At 37.6% G+C, this 21,717-nt stretch overlaps 1 protein-coding gene across 7 annotated transcripts in view; it reads right to left on the bottom strand.

The window, feature by feature from the left end:
• Positions 1–21,717, bottom strand: part of Dscam2 (Down syndrome cell adhesion molecule 2) — a 956,598-nt gene that overhangs the window by 307,128 nt on the left and 627,753 nt on the right. For 5 of the 7 annotated variants that reach the window (XM_064064644.1, XM_064064647.1, XM_064064641.1 and 2 more), the window contains one exon: positions 6,202–6,342. The exons of the other annotated variants lie outside the window; for them this stretch is intronic. In XM_064064644.1, the coding sequence (XP_063920714.1) occupies positions 6,202–6,342 (141 nt within the window). The remainder of the gene's footprint in view (positions 1–6,201; positions 6,343–21,717) is intronic. 7 annotated transcript variants of the gene reach the window in all.

The following is a 21,717-nucleotide window of genomic DNA, read 5'->3' on the forward strand; positions in this document are numbered from 1 at the left end:
TTGCGAATAACCACTACACAGTGGCGTCGTCATCCTGGTTGTTTATACTTTTTAACGGTATTCACTGTTTGTAGTACTTGTTACTCGTGATGTATTGATTGATTTAAATATTTTAAATGGTATTAATTAATAAATAATATAAATCTGTTATGTGCGTGTTTTATTCAACAAATTTTAGTTTCATGAGCCGCTTCAAAAAAAAAAAAAAACTGGACGTCACTGTCATCGGCAACCTTATCTGGGTAATGAGGGGTACTGTTTATGACACTTTACCGATTTGGTTCGAAAGCATCACTTTAAGTCTGGCACTTCCTCCAGTATGAGTATATTCTCTCCTCCATGGTCAAAACTAATCTTTTTACGATCTGGTTTACACAAATGGCGTAAAAGTGGAGACATTGGTATATAGGTACTTAGCAAAGGGAATGAGATAAATTATTCATTCTTTGGTATCTATACGCGCCTCATTAACAGTGTGAGTGTTCAAAAAAGTTCTGAATGAAAAAACATCTTTGGTTTTACCTTGCATTCAAGATAATCCTGACTAATTTGTAGTGACCAAAAAATTTTCTGCAAAGAATGCAGTAAACTCCAAGATTAATTGTTAACATGTGTATAAATTCAAATTTCTTTGCACCAAATTTATAAAAAAAAAAATAATACCAATTTTTTCAACTATCAAACGTTTTTTCACTTAAAACTGTTAGGAGAATTTTTTCACGATTTCATTGATTTTGATTAATCTATAAATTTTTAATTTGACAGCTGTAATTTTAAAGCTATTTTTTTATTAAAAAAAAAAATGACGTGTGTAACACATTTTGAAAACTATTTTTTCACTCGTTTAATTGATAAACTTTAAACTTTTGAGAGAAAAGCATTAATCTCTTACCTGAGTGTCTAATTAATAGACGAATAATCCAAATGAGCATTACAGTAGCATACCGACGAAAGATGTCAGCATTAAAAAAATTAATTTACAATATTTTCAATTTTTTACACTTTGGTTTAGTAGGACATCAGCCTAATAGTTACTGTTTTTATGGAACTCACGTGTATTTAAGGACACAGTAACCAATAAAATATTAACACTTATAAAAAGTTTTGTTGCTATAAAAATTGAAATAAATTTTCATTTTATTTTCCTCATTCATAACAATTACTTATTTTCTCTATAAACGCTATCATTTTTCGCTTGCGATCAATTGTCGTATGCGACTAGTTGTACTTGCGACGAATTGTGAGTGCGACCAGTTGTCGTTGCGACCAGTTGTCGCTGCGACCAATTGACGCTGCGATCAGTTGTTTGCTATCAATTGTCGCGCGACTAGTTGTGCGCAACGAATTGACGCGGTACCGTGGCAGAGATGTCAAGTTGGTGTTTTTAAACACGTACCTACGTCGAGCCTAAAGGAAACCTGGGGGCGGCTCTGTCTAAGATGGAGGCGCTCCTCCGGGAAAACAAGAACCAAGTTGTCGCTACAGGAGATCTCAATGCTAAGCATGAAGCATGGGGAAGCGGGTCATGGGCTTGCTGGGGTTGGCAAACGTGGCTATCGAGAACGCTCCAAACTCCACCCCACCTTCGAGACGGACAACGGACGCAGTTTGATCAACATTACACTGACTAGGAATGCGACGGTGGAAAGCTGGATGGTCCGGGAAGAGGAAAACTTAGCGATCATGAATTAATTTCTTTTAGGGTCAAACGAACCGTAAATAGGAACTCGAATGACGGTGACGAAAAGCGGATGGTGGTAGCTCTCGCCGATTAGGAAGCCTTCGGAAAGGAGCTCCAGCGGTCGCTTTTGAAATCGCCACCCCAGGGCATGGCCGAGGAGAAGGCGATTATCTTTCAGAGAACGGCGATGGTGGCATGCAACGGTAGCATTCCGCGAAGGAAGAAGGAAAAGAGTCTGACACCGTGGTGGACGGCTGAACTCCAACGGTGGAAACGAAAAACTCGCAGGGCAAGAATCACAGCACAACAGGAACGGGACCAGGACTGGGGGCAGCAACTCACGGCCGAATTCAAGAGGACCAGGGTGAAGTACAAGAACAAGATCAAGGAGGTGAAACTCCGATCTTTCCGAGAGATTCTCTCGGCAGGGAGTCCGGAGGACCCATAGAGCTTGACACATTGATCCTTTCTACCACGCGCAAAAGTGGAGCGGCAACATGGGCGACGGTGCAAAACGCATCAGGGGAATGGACTGGAAGCCGGAAAGAAACCGCGGAGGCACTCATCAGGAAGTACTTCCCAGAAGACGACGCGAAAATAAACACTGCCGGGAATAGGGAAACTCGAGAGGCACAAGGACGACCGAAGAGGAAGGCGTCGGGTATCGACGGTTTTCCAATCGCGGGATTCCAACATCTTCTTGAGTTTGCGGGTAGAGAAATGCCGGAAGTCATGAATAGCTGCCTCAGAGAGGGACGGTTCCCCGAGATTTGGAAGGAAGCGGAGGTAACTTGGTTATCGAAACCAAACGGAGGACTCAGGCCCGTGTGCCTGCTGCCAACAATCGGCAAGATCTGCGACAAGATCTTCCCGACGAGGCTTGCGTATTTCCTAGAGAGCGAGGGTAAGATTTCTAACCGTCAGTTTGGTTCTAGGAAAGGACGGGGGCACGATCGAAGCTATCGCGGAAGCCGTGAACGAGATCAAGAGGGCAGAAGAAGAAAGAAGCCACTTTTTAATGGTCGCGCCAGACATCAAAAACGCATTCAATTCGGCCTGGCATCCTAAACTGAAGAAAGGGCTGTCGCGAAGCGACTGCCCAACGGATTTGCGGAGAGCCGTAGCCAACTTCTTCGAAGGGAGGAAAGTCACTTCCGAGTGGATGACCATCGAGACAGCGAGGAAGTGCCCGTGTAGGAACAATTCTCTGGCTGCTAATCATGGAGGATTGGTTTAAGGAAATCGACCAGGTGAAGGTGTTCGAAGGGGTCCAGGTGAAGGTGCAGGCATACGCCGATGATCAGCTCATCATGATCAGAGGTGCCTCTTTACGACGGATTGAGGCGGCATGGGAAGCCGTGTGGGAGGCCTGTCTGCGGTGGTCATCCGACCACAAGCTAGAATACGCCTACGACAAAACGACCGTGAGTTTTGGGGCGACGAGAGTGGGAGAAAGGCCAGGATAAAATCGAAACCGAAGATTCGAATGGGGGAGACAGTCATAGAACCGGCATTCTCCATGAAGTACCTAGGGGTTATTATCGACAGAGGTCTGCTGTGAGTGGAACACTCCAGGTACGTAGTCGGAAAAATTTCAGGGGCAGCATATCGAATGAAGGCCGTAGCGGGTAGAACCTGGGGAACAGATCCACGGACTCTCAAACAGATTTATGACGGGGCCATTAAACCCGCTTTGTTGTACGCATCTGAAATCTGGGAACACCGCTACACAATCTCCAGGATCAAGAAAAGCCTGCAGGCAGCGCAGCGGCCATTCCTGCTGGACGTCACTAGAGCTTACAGGACGACGTCTATCGCTACGTTAGAGGTGTTGGCGGGAAGCAAACCACTACGGCAGGTAGATCGGGAGTAGAGCAGCGAACTTCGAGAGGAAACCTGACTTCGCCCGGGGACCGCATCCAGCGGAACAGAGGAGGAAGTGGATGCCGCTAGAGCCGGAGGAGATGAGAAGAGGAACATGGATTTTCACAGAGTGAGGACGTCGGGGTAGGAATTGTCAAAATTGAGAACTGGAACGAGGTGTCGAGGATCGGAAGAAGACCCCTAAATGACTACCCTGTGCACATGGCTGAGCTGTAGGTACTGGGAATGGCGGTAAGTTTTCTTTCAGGAGTGAAACGAGGAATCATCATTCTAGTCACCGACTCCAGAGTTGCACTAGATATGGTGACGAGAAGAAAATGAGGAACGGCGGATGGAATCTCGAAAGATTTGCAGCGGATCGAAGATGGGGGCGCCAAGGTCCAATTTTGGTGGTTAACGGTGGTGAACCCTGGAGTGGCCGAAGCGTACCGGACAGCGAGGAGAACCAGAGAAGAACCTGAAAATCACCCGCAGGTGCAGGCTTCAGTCAGTGGGAGAATGCTAAAGCGGGAGGCACATAGGGTAGCCATAGCGAAATGGCACGAAGCGTGGACGACGGAAGTCACGGGGCGCCACACCGAGAGACTGATTCACCACGTCGACGTTGGCCTCAGAAGATGGAGCCCCCGGGAAGTGTGCCTACTCACGGGAGATGGCCCATTCAAAGGTTATTTCTGAAGGTTCAACTTCAGAGAAGGTACTTGGGAATGCAGATGTGGAGCAGGAGAACAGGCTTACCATCTAATGGAGGAATTCCAAGGAGAAGAACAAAGGAGAGCCAGGGCAAAATTTAGAAGACGGCAGCAAGAGTTAGGTGGAACGCTTCCTTTTCAGGTTACCTACCAAGGAGTCTAAAGAAAAAGAGATCGCAAATTTCAATCTATGGGCAAGGGAGATTGTAATGGAAGACGAGTTGATAGGGGGCAGAAGGAGATCAGATGAAGAAACGGAAGAGGAACAGGAATTTGCGGAAGGAAACCATGACGGAGGAGAAGACGAGTAGAACCAGTAAGTAAGAACTTGTTAAGTTGCATGCATGGGGATGAATGTAAGAAGGAGAGAATGAAAGACGAACGAAAGAGGAGCCGTAGGGGGGATGGAAAATCAACGAAGCCTTAAAGCCTTCGGACGGACAGGCGGGGGGTCCCTCAAAAAAAAAGAGGTACCCCCAAAAAGCATCACCAAAAGCATCACCTTCCATACTATAAAAATGTGACCAACATCTCCCGGATGAGAGGAGTGACGTGCGAGAGGTTTATTCCATCGCAGTACAGTGGCTGACGAGTTTCAGTTTCATACAATTTCAAGAAAAACAAAAAATATTGGTTTCTAAAACAAAATTTGTGGTTAATACACTTCCCACACGTTCGCGTATCTGGCCTGGCCATTGCAGATATCCACTAAAATCTAGAACAATAACAAATGTAATAAATCATAAAACTAATAGACAGCAGTAAAATCTAGTTACTCCACTGACTAGCTCAACCGCTTGTCCTTTCATTCATGAATGTGTACGAACACCATACAAACAGAAGAGACGATTTTTACAGAGAACATAGAGAAGCGTCATAGTTTAAATCAAATGACGGTTGAGGACTCCTAGATTTATGTTGGCAACAGTGTTTGTTTCTAACTAGGAATAAAATTAACTAGAAGAAATGTCATAATATTTTTACGACGAGTTTTACTTTCGACAAATTGACGCTAGATTTACCAGATTATTACAAGCTGCTTACGTGCTTACTGTTTCACCTTCACTTTAATTCAAGTCACACGAATTACAATTATAGTTTTTATTGGCATCGACTATTTAAATTTAGCGCCTGCCTTTGGCGGTTGAGGACTCCAATGTCAATAAAGGTGACTTCGCAAAATCAGCCTGTATGTCCGATCTATATTAATCTAGGATCTGTATATGTGTGATATAAAACAGTGAGTATTCTACTCTCTCTACACATACTTAAACCTCCTTGGTTTATACGTAAAATGCAGTGATTAAAGTCGTTTTCGAAACAATTTTAAAATTAGATGTATGTTCTGTGGTCTGGTGAATGGGGAATCAGTAATACAGTTATGTATTTCTAAATTTTGCAAAGCTTTTTTAAAAGACGCAGAAGTTGCTCAGAATATTTTTGACACTTGAATCTTGATGGGTACACATTTGTGAACACCCATTATTTATTATACTTATGAAATTGTACGACAAGTGATAATAATGGTAAACTATGTCAAATCGGAAATATTAATGTCGTTTTATTAACTTTAAAGAGCTAAATTAACACCAAATGTGTAATACGTAATTCATCCTTCATATTAGTTTTAGAAATTCTTAAAAAAACAGTAGTAAAATACGTCTGTCTTGTTAAGTTTCTTTCGAAGAAGGTACAAAAACGTGTAGAAAGCTTATAAGTATTGTAAAAAATAAACAATTCCAGCAATAATTGTATAGATATCAAACTGTAAATATATAATTACAATATAACTTTTGTTTTCGCCAAAAAATAGAAAAAAATAGTCAAGAATATTTCTATAGAATTACAAACTTTACTTATTTTCATTTGACGTGAAAACAAATTCTTAAATGGTATGAAGTATTTTAAATATAGCAATATTTATAATTGTGATAAGGTACTTACGACGTCTTAGGCACAATACAGCAATCATCCCACAAATTATGATCACTATCAATATAACAGTGAAAGGGAGAACAAATTTGAGGTCAAAGTAAAAGGAAGTATCTATGTGTTTTGGTTCCACAACGTTCGGTGCTGCAATACCTACAAAAAGCCAGTAAAAAAATGCCACAGCAGTTTTATTCTAAAAAAGTAAATTCGATTCATGGTCGTGACTGTGTAGGAGAGGAATGGTATTATTTATAACAAAAATTAAGGCATAACTTCAAAATTTAAGACTTGACAAATGTAGGTAATTTTTCAGTTCCCAGTTTAAATATGAAAATGTTTCATACGAATAAGTAGTATTTTGAATTATGCAATAATGTCGATATTCAAGGCCAATAAAGCAATTTTCGTTTAAAGCTACGTGAAAAGCCAGAAAATGTGAGACATTTAACAACTGACAGTTTCATGAAACTGAAGCGAGAAGTTTTTGTTAAACATTGATTTAGCTGGTTATGTATGAGCTTTCTATTTTTTTAACTTTAATAGTGTCAGCATTTTAAATCGATCGCTCCCTCAATAATTTGAATTTTTGTTTGCTACAGAAATGAATACTAAATATTTAAAGAAAAACATATTTAGTTAATGATAATTATTAACCACAAACAAACCGTGCAATTTTGATTAAATTGTTTCATTTAAGCATTTTTCTTACACTAAACAAGATTCATTATTCGTTAGGTATTGGAAAACTGAATCAGATTAAAATCAATGTTAATAATAAAGTGCGCTGAATTAACAGAAAGTGAAATAGGGGCATTTGAACTCAAAAATCGAAGAATGCGATTCTATTGTAAAAAATGTGACGGCGCTATACCCTTTATTCCTCAATTGGTAGAACTGGTTAACAATTTACAAACCCAAATTAATTAATTAAAATCTAATATTAAAGTAAACACTAGCAATAAGATAACGAGCGAGGAGGAGATCTTTGCTGAGATAAATGATCGGTTACACCGTTCTAAAAATGTTATGGTGTATAATCTTTCTGAATTTGAAAGTGATGATTTAAACAGCAGGATAAATAAAGATAAGGAATCTATTTCAAATATATTAAACTGCATGAATTTGTCATTATATGAATTTAAATCAATAAGATTGGGTACAGCCAAGCAGAACTCCAAACCCAGACCATTAAAACTAATATTTAAAGATGCTAATGAACCAATGGAAGTTTTAAAAAATAGAAAAAAGGTGTAATATGATATTAAATTAAACTATGACCAAACCAGCCTGCAAAGAGAAAAATATAAAATGGTTCGCCAAGAATTACAAACTAGATAAAGTAATGGGGAACAAAATTTAGCCATAATGTACATTCGTGGGGAACCTAAGATTATTTCAAAATCTAACAAAAAAACTAAATAATTACTTATTATTTTCACAATGTTGGTGGGATGAAAACTAAAGTTAAAAGAATTCAATACTAATTTAACTACTTCCATATATGACATATTTATATTAATAGAAACATGGTTATCTACACATGTATCAGATTCGGAAATTTGTTCAAATGAGTATATTTTATTTAGAGACGATAGAAATGTTGAAGTAACTGGTAAAAAAAGAGGTGGTGGTGTCCTGGTGGGTGTCAGAAATAATTTTAACTGTTCCTTATTATTATCTCATTCCAATCTTTATGAATTGATTTTGGTTAAACATAGGTTGACGGTTTTGGAAATAATTTCATTATTGGTGCTACATAGATTTCTCCAGCTTCTGATATTCTTGTTTACAAAGATTTTTGTTTAACCTTAAGTAATGTGTATCAGAAAAACTTAAATTCCCAGTTCATCATATGTGGTGACTTCAATCTCCCGGAAGCTACATGGGATTTTGTTGATGATTCTTTAAGGGTAGCATGTCATCCTAATTATAAAGCGATCCCGATAGCTGAATGTTTCTCTTTTATGAACATGTATCAAGCTAACAACTTCTCTAGCAAATTATTCTGCAATTAGTATCCCTTTCCTAGAAATAAATTGGGAAGAGTTATTTGATCAAAAAGACGTCGACCACTGCATACATTTATTTTACCAATATCTACAGTTGCCGCCAAAAAATTTCAGACGTCAATGTCATTCAGTCGTCAGATAGTGTAAAGCAACCTTTAGATGTTTAGGTATTTTGAAAGTTTGACATTCCAGCTGTCCGAAATAATGACAATAAAGCATAGACTACATTAAAATTTTTGACATGACAGAAAAGTGATGTTTGAAAGTTTTTGTCGGAAACTGTATATGCCATTATTAATGAATTCATAGCAGTAAAAAGATATAGAAGTTCTACTTTTCCTACATGGTTTTCGCCTGAATTAAAAAACATAATTATAGCAAAAAAGCAAAGTCTTAAAAAGTTCAAACAGGATGGTCAGTTTGCAGATTATAACGCATTTTCCAATTTAAGGTCACAGTGCAAAATATTGACTAAGCAGTGTTATACATAAGCAAAATAAATAATGAAATGCATTGCAATTCTTCAGCTTTTTGGAAATTTATTAATGGAAAAAGATTTTAATCTACCAATTACTATGAAATACAATGATGTAACAAGTAATAGTGGAGCTACTATGTTGTTTTTTTCATCTGTATACAGCCAGAATCATAATCCAAAATTTGAGAGAATTTAATAGTCATCTTTTCTTATTAGGTGAAGTATTTAGTGCTATTGTGGATCTTAAAAGTTCCTTTAATTGTGGATCTGATGGCATACCAGCTTATTTCATAAAACAATGTGTGTACTCATTAAGTAAACCCATTCAATACATCTTCAATTTGTCTCTATCTTCAGGGGTTTCCCCTTCTTATTGGAAGAATAGTTATGTTACACCCATATACAAATCAGGGGATCGTTCTGAGGTTACTAATTATCGGGGGGTGTGCATTCAATCAGCTTTGGCTAAATTATTAGATTTCTTAATTACTCAGCAGCTTAGATATATTGCTAAACAATCGTTGTCATCATTTCAACATGGATTTATTGAAGGGCGGTCGACTTTAACAAATTTATTAGAATGTCAAGATTTTATAATAAACTCTTTTGAAAATGATTCTCAAATTGACTCCTTTTATGGTGACCTGTCCAAAGCATTTGACAGAGTCAATCACAATATCTTGAGATATAAACTGGAGAAAATGAATTTGGATAGCAGGTTGATTAGGTGGATCGGTAATTTTGTCAGGGATCGCATTCAGTATATTAAATTCGGTAATTTTATATCCAAACAGATCCTTGCTCCTTGGGGTGTTCCACAAGGGTCACATTGTGGTCCTTTGTTATTTTTACTTTTTATAGATGATATTAATCAAGTAGTACGGAATTCTAATATACTTTTATTTGCGGACGACTTCAAAATATATAAAGTTATAAGGTCTTACGAAGACTGTACTTCTTCAAGAGGATATTGAAAAGGTCGGTGTATGGTGTGAGACTAATTTAATGGAGGTTAATACAAATAAGTGATTCATTATATCTTTTTCTAGAAATACAACTGCAGTTGATTATCAGTATTCGTTATTTGATCACAAAGTGTCACGAGTTTCGAAGATAAAAGATCTTGGTGTGATGATGGACCAAAAACTTTTACTGAACATGTTCAACTCGTTTCATGCAAATCTTATAAAATCCTTGGGCTTATTAATAGACATCTAAAAGAGTTTCCAATTGATACGTTTAAATTGGCATATATATCTTTGGTTCGTTCCATTTTAGAATATAACTGTACCGTTTGGTCTCCTTTTTACCAAATAAATGTTAAAACGTTGGAGGGTGTGCAAAATAAATTTTTGCGTATCTTTTCATCTAAGTCAGGGTTATCAATATAATTATCAAGAACTTAGGAAAGTATTGAAGTTGGACTCGTTGGAACTTAGAAGAACGAAAATTGATCTAATATTTTTACATAATTTGATTTCAGGTGAAATAGATTGTTCCTCACTTTTGGAAAAGTTCAAGTTACGTTCTCCTTCAAGATTTACTTGTAACCATCCCGTATTTAAGGTGGATTTTCATAAAACAAATTATGGTTTTTTTCTCCTATTGATAGATTAACAAGATTGGCAAATATATACATATAATGATGAAGTGGAATTGTTTGGGACATCAAGAAATCGTTTCAAAAACCAACTGAAGACTTCTAAGCTGTTTAATATTATATTATTATTTTTATTTTTTTTTTTTAATTAATACTTATTTATATTATTTATATTTAAATGTAATAATTTCTTAGCACTCATTGAATAAATACTTTATTTGTATATAGGGGGTATCCCGTAACGTAAATCAATTAAATTAAATTAAATATACAGTATCTGATTCGGTTTTATGATAGTACTCCATTGTCTAAAAGTTAACTTCCTTAATAATAGATTACCACTGCCAGGGTGGGACAGTCGAAATAAGGACTTAACCGTACCGATACCATTACACAGTACAATGCTTAAATCCTTCTTCCCATCACCGACAGTAGTAATCTGTTGTTATGCAAGTTAACTTTTATACATCAAAAAACCGAATTAAAACTGGGGAAAGTATACCTATTTCGTCACATAAATAAAATGATGATTTTATGAAGTAATAATGTCCTGCACGGTAATAAGTTACGAGAATTAACATCAAATAAAAAAATGATTTACAGTAATGGGAAATGATTATAATGACACGAGTACGTATATTACAGTCAAAGCGTATATTTCAGCGAATGTATACACTGAGTGGTCAATGTGACGTGTGGTTTTAATCAAAATATTCACTGCGAATGGAAATTGATAACTTTTAATATTAATAACGTACGTTGTTCAACAGGTAAAAAAAAAATGGTCGAAAATTGTTTCGACAGAACTCCCCTCGCTCCTGAAGTACAATGAAACATCCAGCGCACCTTTAGAGTCGTCCCTCATCGTTTCTCTGTCATAGTGAACTTTTCTACCTGAGATGGGTACATATGTATACCTGTTTAAATTAGTGCCTAATAGATTCATCCGCATTAGTGCTAGCGTGTTGACCAGTTCACTTAAGTTTATTTTCCGCGTGTTATTGTTTGCGATTTAAAACCACCCTCTTCTGAAGTGTGCATATTACGCTAATGACTGACAATCCGCTGTCAGTTTTTGATGACTCACCATGTTAAGCTTAAAATAATCCATCTCTAAAAACCCTTCAACACTCGGTAATAGCAATCTGACCCTAAAGTGTTTCTTTATATTTATAGATCGAAAGAATGTCACGTAGAAATTAGTTTGATTTGAATGAGTTTCTTTTCTCAAAATACAGGACTAAAATTATTAATTAAACCACAATCAAACAAAATGTTCTGAATACTATAATCATTATTTTATCGTTATTATATAAAGACGTGCTTATTCTTCACATTTTCGAGAAAATTTTTGCCGACGGTATCGACATGGATAATACTAGTCACAGCACAAAAAAAGTAGTCACAGCGTACTACTACTGAAAGAAGAAACAATCACACGTCCATCAACTTGGCTTGGTGCAATGTAATTTTTAATCAAAAACTAAAAAATTCGAATACAATAATAAATCACAAGTAAAAACTCAATATATTTTGCACATCTTGGGTAGAATTTATTCGGCAAATTTTGAGATGACGTCACAAGTTTTTGAGGGGAACAAACATATATGTTTTAATTCACAATTTACCAGGCTTACAATAACTTTAACACGTCTGCACGATTTCAAAAATTGAGTTATTCAATAAAATAAGTTGATTGATTCATTTTTTTTGAGTAACCTTGTGTAAGCAAATCAAAAAAATATTAATGCAATGATAAATTACAAGTATAGACTGATCATATTTTGCAATTTTAGATAGGATTTATACGACAAAATTTTGAGATGAGGTCATAAATTTTTTAGGGAGGATGAGCAAATACATTTTGATCAAAAATATACCATGCTTACGATAATTTTAAAACACCTTCAAGATTTCAAAGCATTCGGTTTCGTAGTTCTTAATTAAATCAATAAAATACATTCACGTATTCATTAATTTTTTTGAGTCGCCCAGTATATGCAAATCCAAAAAATATGAATAGAATGATAAATCACAAGTACAGACTCATCATATTTTGTACATTTTAGATAGGATTTATTCGACAAACTTTTGAGCTGACGTCATCAGTTTTTTGGAGAAGATAACCAAATATATGTTGACTAAAAATTTCTCGTGCTTGTCATAACTGTAAACCATCTGCAAGATTTCAAAGCATTCGGTTTTGAAGCTTTAAAATTAAATTGCAAAATATTGTTTCATAATTTTGATTTTTTTTCCAAAACTCTGGACGTTTCGGAGTCATAAAATACATGTGTAGGACTATGTTATATTATACAATTTAAAACCGCTTTACCATGTACAATTTTGAACTGACGTCATCGCATTAGTGGTGGGGATGATTAGACAAATTTTGGTTAGCGTTTTACCATTTACATGATATTCCCAATTTTCTTTCGGAGATTATTATTATTTAGATTATTACTCTAGGGCCCATGAAAGGTCGAGAAAACGTAAAAGTGGGAGTCGGTCGATGGACTCGATTACAATACTTCCTTTGCTTACGCTCAGGAAGTAAAAAAACAATTATAGATCATCAGAGGGAAAAGAAAAAGCTGTAAATATTTAACTTTGGTAAGAGCTATAGATTATTTTACTTCCAGATAGGACAAGTTATTATAAGTTAATTTAAGTACTGTAGCTATGATAAGTAAATAACCATTATATGATTGCTATAATAAAATGTTTCTTCTATTTAGTGCAAAAATATCCACATTGTTATTGACAGAAATTTGGTTTATGGCAGACGTTTGCAGAATGTTTGTTCTGGCTTTTTGAAGATAAAATATGTCACAATTTGTAATTTTTCTGTTAAAGGAAGGCGCTTTAATAAAATTTCTCGGCAACAAAACAGGGGAATCAATATATGATTCTTTCAACTGCCCCAATAATTTAATTGCAAAGATATACTATCTACTTTTTAATTTAGGAAGTTGTGCGAACTGTAAAACATCACAGTTAGGTTGGCCTCTGGGACAGTAACTACACATATTAGCGTAAAATGTACATTTTACAAAGCCTGTCTGTATATTTTCTATTGTCCTCAAACAATATTTGCATGTCGTTTCCATTAGTCTTTTGAACACAATTATTAAGGTGATAAGGCTATTATATTAATGTATTTTTCATTACGTACAACAAGACCTAGACCTGTGGTTTATAAAACGCGAAATTAAAGTTAATTCGCGATTAACTTTTAATTGAGGTCCGTCGCTAGGCAACATCCATGTTTTAACCAATCACGGGCTCATATTTCACATTTTAATATTTTAATCCTGTGTTAAATTAATCGACGACTAAATATTTAATTCGCTTTTCTATAAACCTACCCTTAGTGTTTTATACGTCGAAGGTCACATTCATCAATGTGGTAACGAAAAGTAAGTTTTTTATCAAATACCACGCCTAGATCTCCGAAAATATCATCATTGTTATTAAGACCCACCACTGACCCGGAAATGACCGGCATTCAGGCGAGACTTCTATCATTACGGGTACTAAGACCAAGTAATGATATGCATTGATTAGATTAACAAAACAATTTTCGAGATTCTAGAATTACAGCATACAAATTAGTCTGCTATTATTCTCTAATCTCACCCCATTCCCAAAAGTCTAGCGTAACTACCGATCATTTATCCGCGCATCACTTGGAAAGTGAGCTACACTACTCTGACCTACTGGTGTTAATCTAATCTGACTGACATGATCAGACTGTTCGAGAAACTTACGAACAATATGACAGGTTCCTAACAAAACAGCTTTTTGAATTTTGACAATTATTTTTATTATTAATATTAAGACCCACCACTGACCCGGAAATGACCGGCATTCAGGCAAGACTTCTATCATTACGGGTACTAAGACCAAGTAATGATATGCATTGATTAGATTAACAGAACAACTTTCGAGATTCTAGAATTACAGCATACAAATTAGTCTGCTATTATTCTCTAATCTCACCCCATCCCCAAAAGTCCAGCGTAACTACCGACCATTTATTTATTTAATATTATTATTTATGTATTGATATTACTTATTATCATTAGAAATGCGTTCGGGCAGAGGCCAGTGCCTGTTATGCCCGCGCAAAAACACAGTTATGTTGGCATTACTCTCGTTCAGAGCTGTTCAGTACTTCAAGTAAAAGTACTTGGAGTATTTCTAAAATGTACTTGAGTTTAGTACTTGATTTTGTCTAGTACTTTACCTCAAGTACTTCACTCAGTATTTTAAATCCTCTTGAAGTACTTGAAGTATGAAAGTGGAAACTTTTCTAGTCTCTATTTTACGCAGTTTTCACGTCTCAAAATAGGGTCTGTTAAATACTTGAAGTTATTAATTCAATTATTTAATTAGATGTATCTTTATAGTAAAATCGTGTTTGTTTCCTGTGAGGTCATCTTTTGATCTGTGATTGAATTACAACACGACGTATATTTCATAGATACTTCCATAATACAGAAAGGCAGGTAAGAAAATTAATGTCATAAATATGTCCTTCGAGAGTGGATGACCAGACAGAAGGGTCGGAGATCCGTGTAAAATTTCCAGCGATGTAAAGTTGTGAATATATAAATTTTATCGACTGGTCTGGAACTTAAGGGTGAGCTAAAGCATAATTTCAGCATAGGGAAATACATATAAACTTCTGCCCAAGTTTTTGCTAAAAGTATACGTTCGATCGAAATGAGCGTAAAAAACTCTACCCAGACTGCTTTTCCGTCTTTTTAAATTTTGTTGTTGTTAGCGCCATCTATCGGTGGCATAAGAGAGAGAGCGGTGCGCGGTTTAAGAGTACGAGTACGACCCTTTGACGTTTTAACGTGCGTGTGAAATAAGGGACGCGTAGAAAAAGACACGAGGTGAAACCCGCTGGCGCCAGCAGAAGACGCAAGACAACCACCCCGAGTCTCATCCTCTTCTCCAAGAACAACTCATCCACCAGGTAGGATTTTCATCCCACTTATATTTCTTCATCTCATTTCGAATAAGTTGGCTAGTTGCCTCGCTCGCAACATATTGGTCCTACGAACCCGGACAATTCCTCTGAATACAGCCCACTTCGCAATACATGTTGTTTAAATCATTCATTTCTGGTAGTTTTTGCTCTCTTTATCGTACCCGGCGACAGTCGAAGTTTTTCTTCACTCCAGCATCCTTATCGCAAACCGCTTTTTGTCTCCTCGTTGCTTATTGGTTTGTTTACAATTCAATCGTGTGATTTGTTTACAAAATGCCCACACCCGAAGAAATAATAATGAAGAACGTTCTGGATTCTTCTCGAACCCTAACCTCAGAAAATGTTCGCTTGTTTCGACCTCGAATTGATAAATTAGTGGAATTGGAGGCAAGATTTGAGGGAATTCAAGATCAAATAATCGACCGCAATTCGCAAATAAAAATTGCTGCAGATAAATTGGAGGTTCTAAACGTTCAAAAAGCATGTGATAATATCATCTACGAAGTTCGTGGAAAATACATGGATCTGATTCGAAGTATGCCAGCCTCGAGCGATACCAATTCAGCCCCAAACACGTCCACGGCTAGCAAATCCTCTCTACCTAATATTGCCATTCCAAAGTTCAGCGGAAAGATCGAAGATTGGAAGAATTTTATTTCTTTGTTTACTTCAATTATTCACAAAAACGCAACGCTTTCATCGGCGGAGAAATTTGTTTATTTGCGATCACTGCTTCATTCCGACGCATTAGCAGTCATTTCGGCGCTCGAAGTCACTCCCGAAAATTACGATCTTGCCTTCGCAGCTCTACAAAATCGTTACCAAAACAAAAGAAGACTCGCCATTCATTATCTTTCCCAAATTAAAATTTTTACTGGTTCATCTTTGAACACCCGCAACGGCCTGCAACACTTTCTCAACATTCACTCAAACTCCATAAACGCTTTTAGAGCTCCGAATATTCCCGATCTTGCTGACTTTCTCTTGTTCCAAATGGTTTCTGAAAACCTTGATACGAATATTCGTAAAGCCTTTGACGCCAAAATACAGACTAACAGCATTCCCACGTATAAAGAATTAATCGACTTCGTAACAGAACAATGCAAGACATTTGAAGTTGTCGGCGCTGGTGAAACCTCCAACACGAGCAAATCGCGTTTAAAATCTCTACCATCCAAGCGCTCCAACTCTTACCTTACTAAAACGACGGCAAATAATAGCCCTGAAAGCTCTCGAAAGGGACTACCATCTGCACCGACGTGTCCATTATGCCAAAGGAGTCATTTACTATCACGTTGTGAAGAATTTCTCGCCCAAGGTATCCAACAAAAATATGATACGATAAAATCTCTCAAACGATGTTTCAACTGCCTGGGTAACCATTTCCTAACCTCTTGTGCTTCTACAAATACGTGTAAACACTGCAATGGCAAACATCACACACTCTTGAATGCAGAGAAGGACAGTACAAAGAAAATTACACCGAATAGTACTACTTTAACACTATCCTGTCGAACTACGAACAACCTGCTTCCCCATCATGTCTTATTAGGAACAGTACAGCTTTTTATTCAAGATGAAGCTGGAATCTTTTTCTGATCCTGGATCACAAATCTCCGCGATAACTTTAAGAACAGTGAACAGATTGGGCCTTACGCGATCGCAAGCAAAAAATATCGAGGTGAGTGGTATATCAGGATCATACACAAAAACCCAAGGAATAGTGAACTGCACTTTACGTTCCAAATACTCATCTGAAAGTCTCAAGGTCAATGCTGTGGTGTTAACGTCCATCGCCAATAAATTGCCTACACTTCCTCTACCAACTTCTATTCGTCAAAAATTTATGGAAATCGACCTTGCCGATTCTTCCTTTGATCAACCTTCAAAAATAGATTTTCTTATCGGTGCAGATATTTACCCATATATTTTATCATCTAATTCACCACATATCATTTCCGGGAATCCTTCTGCGATTCGAACACTTTTTGGATGGATAATAATGGGAAACACCTCAACAGAACACCCTATTACCTCTTCAGTTTCGTTGCTCGTCGTGAACCCTTCACTGAATTCTTTATTACGACAATTCTGGGAGCAAGAAGAAATTGAGATTTCAAAACCTGTTAATCCTGATGACGTATTTTGTGAAGAACACTTTCTTCAAACCCACTCTCGTGATGCTTCTGGTAGATATTCTGTGTCTTTACCCTTCAAAAAAGGATGTACTTCCCTTCGTGTAAATAGACACATTGTCATGAAGAGCTTCTTTAACTTGGAAAAGCGTTTACATAAACAACCCGAAACCGAAGAGTCGTATCAAGCCTTCCTTACTGAATATGAAGATCTACGCCACATGAATGTCATTACAAAGCCATCGTCCTACATTTTGCCTCACCATTGTGTTTTCAAGCAAACGAATTCTTCTACCAAAATAAGAGTCGTTTTCAATGGATCAGCTCTCGATTCCAAAGGAAACTCATTAAACGAACGCTTACTACCCGGCCCTAAACTGCAAAATGATTTGTCCGATGTTTTGATATCTTTTCGAGTTCACGAAGTTGCCATTTGCGCTGATATCCGCATGATGTACCGGCAAATCCTGCTAGTACCTCAAGATCGACAGTTCCAGCATATCTTTTGGAGATCAAAACCCAACTTTCCTGTCCAAGAGTATGAACTCAATACCGTTACTTATGGACTAACCTCATCCGCATATCTCGCACAGAGAGTTCTTCATCAATTAGTCACTGATGAAGGAGCACAATATCCTCTCGCCTCAAATGCATTGATTGCGCACAGTTATGTGGACGATATTGTGAATGGAGCTGCTTCAGTGAAAGAAGCGGAAAAGCTTAAAACAGAACTGATTAACCTTTTGGCTAAAGGTGGATTCGAACTAAGAAAATGGTGCAGCAACCTTCCTGAATCACTGAATTCTCTGCCTGCACAGTATCTTGAAAATCCCATCTTATTTTCGACAGAAGATCTGCATTTAAAATTCTGGGGCTCATGTGGGAACCAAATTCGGACAATTTCACATACCATACTCATCAATTTCAAGGTCGTTCCACGAAAAGAACTATATTCTCTTATATCTCTCAGATTTTTTATCCCCTCGGGTGGTTGACGCCCGTGGTTTTTTGGGCTAAACATTTCTTACAACAATTATGGCTCCTTCAGTGTGATTGGGACGAACCGCTGAATCCAATTCTCCGACATCAATGGGAGTCATTTGTTGCAGAAATCCACCTTCTCCAACAAATCAAGATTCCAAGAAAATTCCCAAATAATTATCAGTAACTCCGATTAATAGGCTTCTGCGATGCTTTCCAAAAGGGGTTCGCCGCGTGTATTTAGCTCTGTTTCTTACGTGGCAGCTCAAATTACACCATACTGCTCAAAGCAAAGAGCAAAGTTGCACCCCTCACACCGCTAAGCATTCCTCGCCTTGAACTCTCAGGAGCACTGCTGTTAGCGAAGTTATTTGTCTCCGTTCGAAAATCTCTTTCTACTTTCAAGATAGAAGAAACTCTACTATACACTGATGCTCAAATCGTCTTAGCCTGGCTACAAACTATGCCTCATATTTTAAAACCCTTTTTGTACGACCATCGCTTTTTCGATCATTTACCGTATAGGTTTCCATAGCAGTAAGTTCAGTTTACGGGTTGGTACGACTAACAACTAAGAGGCGAACGGTAAGTAATTACTTACTGTTCAGCTGAACGGTAAGTAATCATGCATTCAAGATTTTTTTTATTTTAAATTCCATGCGTGTTCGACTTCAACATTTTCGCTTTCGGAATCACTCATGACTGATATTTTAAGCAAATAAATCACTCATTAATAGTCGCAGAAAGAAAATGAACTCGAAATCAAGCCAGATCAAATCTAAATCGACAGCGGTCAAAATGGAAACTGATCTTTAAAATTGTTGTTTATACTAATCGAAACCATAGTAACAAATTTTAAATTAAAAAACGACCTTGTTGATGTTTGATATAAATTCTTTCAATTTATGAATTTGATAAAAAGATGCAAATCTTTTGATGGTCGTACAAAAAATAGTATAAGCATCACGAACGTTAAGGGGGTTTACTGGTCTCAGACAAATTGGAGACGGAGCGAAGCGACGTCTCCAATTTGCCTTCGACCAGTAAACACCCCTTACCGTTCTTAATACTTAATATACTATTGTAGCTAATCGAGTAGTTAAAATAATTGAGCTTACCAATCCTGAAAGCTGGTATTACATAAGCTCTAAAGAGAACTGCGCAGACGCCGCTTCCCGGGGAATGACTCCTCAACAATTATCTACTTTTCCTTCTTGGATTTATGGACCAGAATTCTTATCACAACCGCCTAACAAGTGGCCCCGTCAAAGAACATCTATCCTTGATAGCGATATTCCTGAGAAACGCAAGAGCAAGATTGTTCTTAATGTGCGCACCACGGAAGACGTTTTTTGTAAATTCTCCTCACTTGTTCGGCTTCAAAGAGTTTTTGGGTATGTACGACGATTTATCAATAATGCTCGATACCATAAGCAACGCAAAATTGGAGCTCTTTCCTTGAATGAACTGCGAGAAGCATTAATATCCTGCGTTTTCATCGTTCAGCGACATTACTATGCTGACATCATTGAGAAACTCAAGAATAACATATCTATACCCACAGCTTTATCAAAATTGTCACCATTCCTGGATACAGCTGGGCTCCTCAGGGTGGGCGGACGTCTACGTCATTCTTATCTTCGATTTGAACAAAAACATCCACTTCTACTTCCCAAACACTCACATTTGTCTGCTCTTATTTGCGATTTCTATCACCTGTACTCTTTACATTCTGGGCCTTTAACCGTACAAGCTCTTATCTCCCAAAAATTTTGGATAGTTTCCCTTCGTTCTTTATTACGTCAGCGAATACATAGATGTTTAACTTGCCATAGATTCAAGGCAACTCCGGCTCAGCCTATCATGGCAGATCTTCCTGCATATAGAACTCAACTGGTAAGAGCATTTTTACAAGTTGGCACCGATTTCGGCGGACCTTTTCTTGTGAAAGAAAGTAAACGCCGTAGCGCACGAATCTATAAAGGGTATTTATGCTAATTTGTTTGCATGAGCACCAAAGCCACCCACCTCGAATTTGTCACTGAGCTTTCTACTTCTGCCTTTTTAGCTGCCTTTGATCGATTTGTATCACGACGTGGCCTTCCTCAAACCATTTATTCCGATTGTGGACGAAACTATATTGGAGTAGCAAACCATTTAAAGGAAATAACCAGATTTTTACATGAACATAAGGATCAAATTTTCTCCTTCTTGTCGGCCAAACAAATAAACTGGAATTTCAACCCTCCCACTGCATCCAACTTCGGCGGAATCTGGGAGGCTGGAATAAAATCCGCTAAAAACCTCCTGAAGCGACTTATCAAAGATACAGCACACACCTTCGAGGAATATACAACTTTATTCGCTCGTATAGAAGCCACATTGAACAGCCGACCCTTGTGTTCAGTTTCTTTCGACCCCATGGAAAACATTGATTATTTGAGTCGCCGACATTTCCTTATAGGATCACCGTTACTTTCTCCTCCCGAACCCGATATACTAGGAAACATAACTTTTAAATGCCATTGGCAGCGTCTTCGTCAACTTTTCCAACAGTTTTGGCGTCGTTGGACACAAGAATACCTGCATACACAAACGCAAAGGCGCAAATGGCACCGTAGTGCACCTAACATTCAAGAAGGTGACGTCGTCTTCATGTGTGGAATCAATACTCATCCATTATCATGGCCTATTGGTCCTGTTGAAACAGTCCTGCCTGGACCCGACGGAGTTGTCCGAGTCGTGAGAGTTAAGACTGCTTCAGGACAATATATTCGTCCCGTTAACAAACTCGTGACTTTACCTCTTCAGTGAAGTCTCCCCCTCTTTTCTTTTTCTTCTTTATTTTTTCCCCTTTCTTTTCAGAATTTCCCTTTATTTTCGTTTTTTGAGTAGTTATTATCTTTGGGATCTGTTATCAATTCTTTATGGATCTGGTTATCATTCAACATTCCCTAGAATTTATTCTCATTTTCCTAAAATTTTCCCAGAAAATTTGGTGGGCGGTTATGTTAGCGCCATCTATCGGTGGCATAAGAGAGAGAGCGGTGCGCGGTTTAAGAGTACGAGTACGACCCTTTGACGTTTTAACGTGCGCGTGAAATAAGGGACGGGTAGAAAAAGACACGAGGTGAAACCCCCTGGCGCCAGCAGAAGACGCAAGACAACCACCCCGAGTCTCATCCCCTTCTCCAAGAACAACTCATCTACCAGGTAGGATTTTCATCCCACTTATATTTCATCTCATCTCGAATAAATTGGCTAGTTGCCTCGCTCGCAACAGTTGCCAAAAAAAAACTACAACGCGTTAAAATTGTGTGAAT

This window comes from Zophobas morio, unplaced genomic scaffold, assembly GCF_036711695.1.
Source record: "Zophobas morio isolate AGI-343-1 ecotype UQ-CSIRO unplaced genomic scaffold, CSIRO_AGI_Zmor_V1 ptg000024l, whole genome shotgun sequence".
In the NCBI taxonomy this organism is placed as follows: Eukaryota; Metazoa; Arthropoda; class Insecta; order Coleoptera; family Tenebrionidae; genus Zophobas; species Zophobas morio.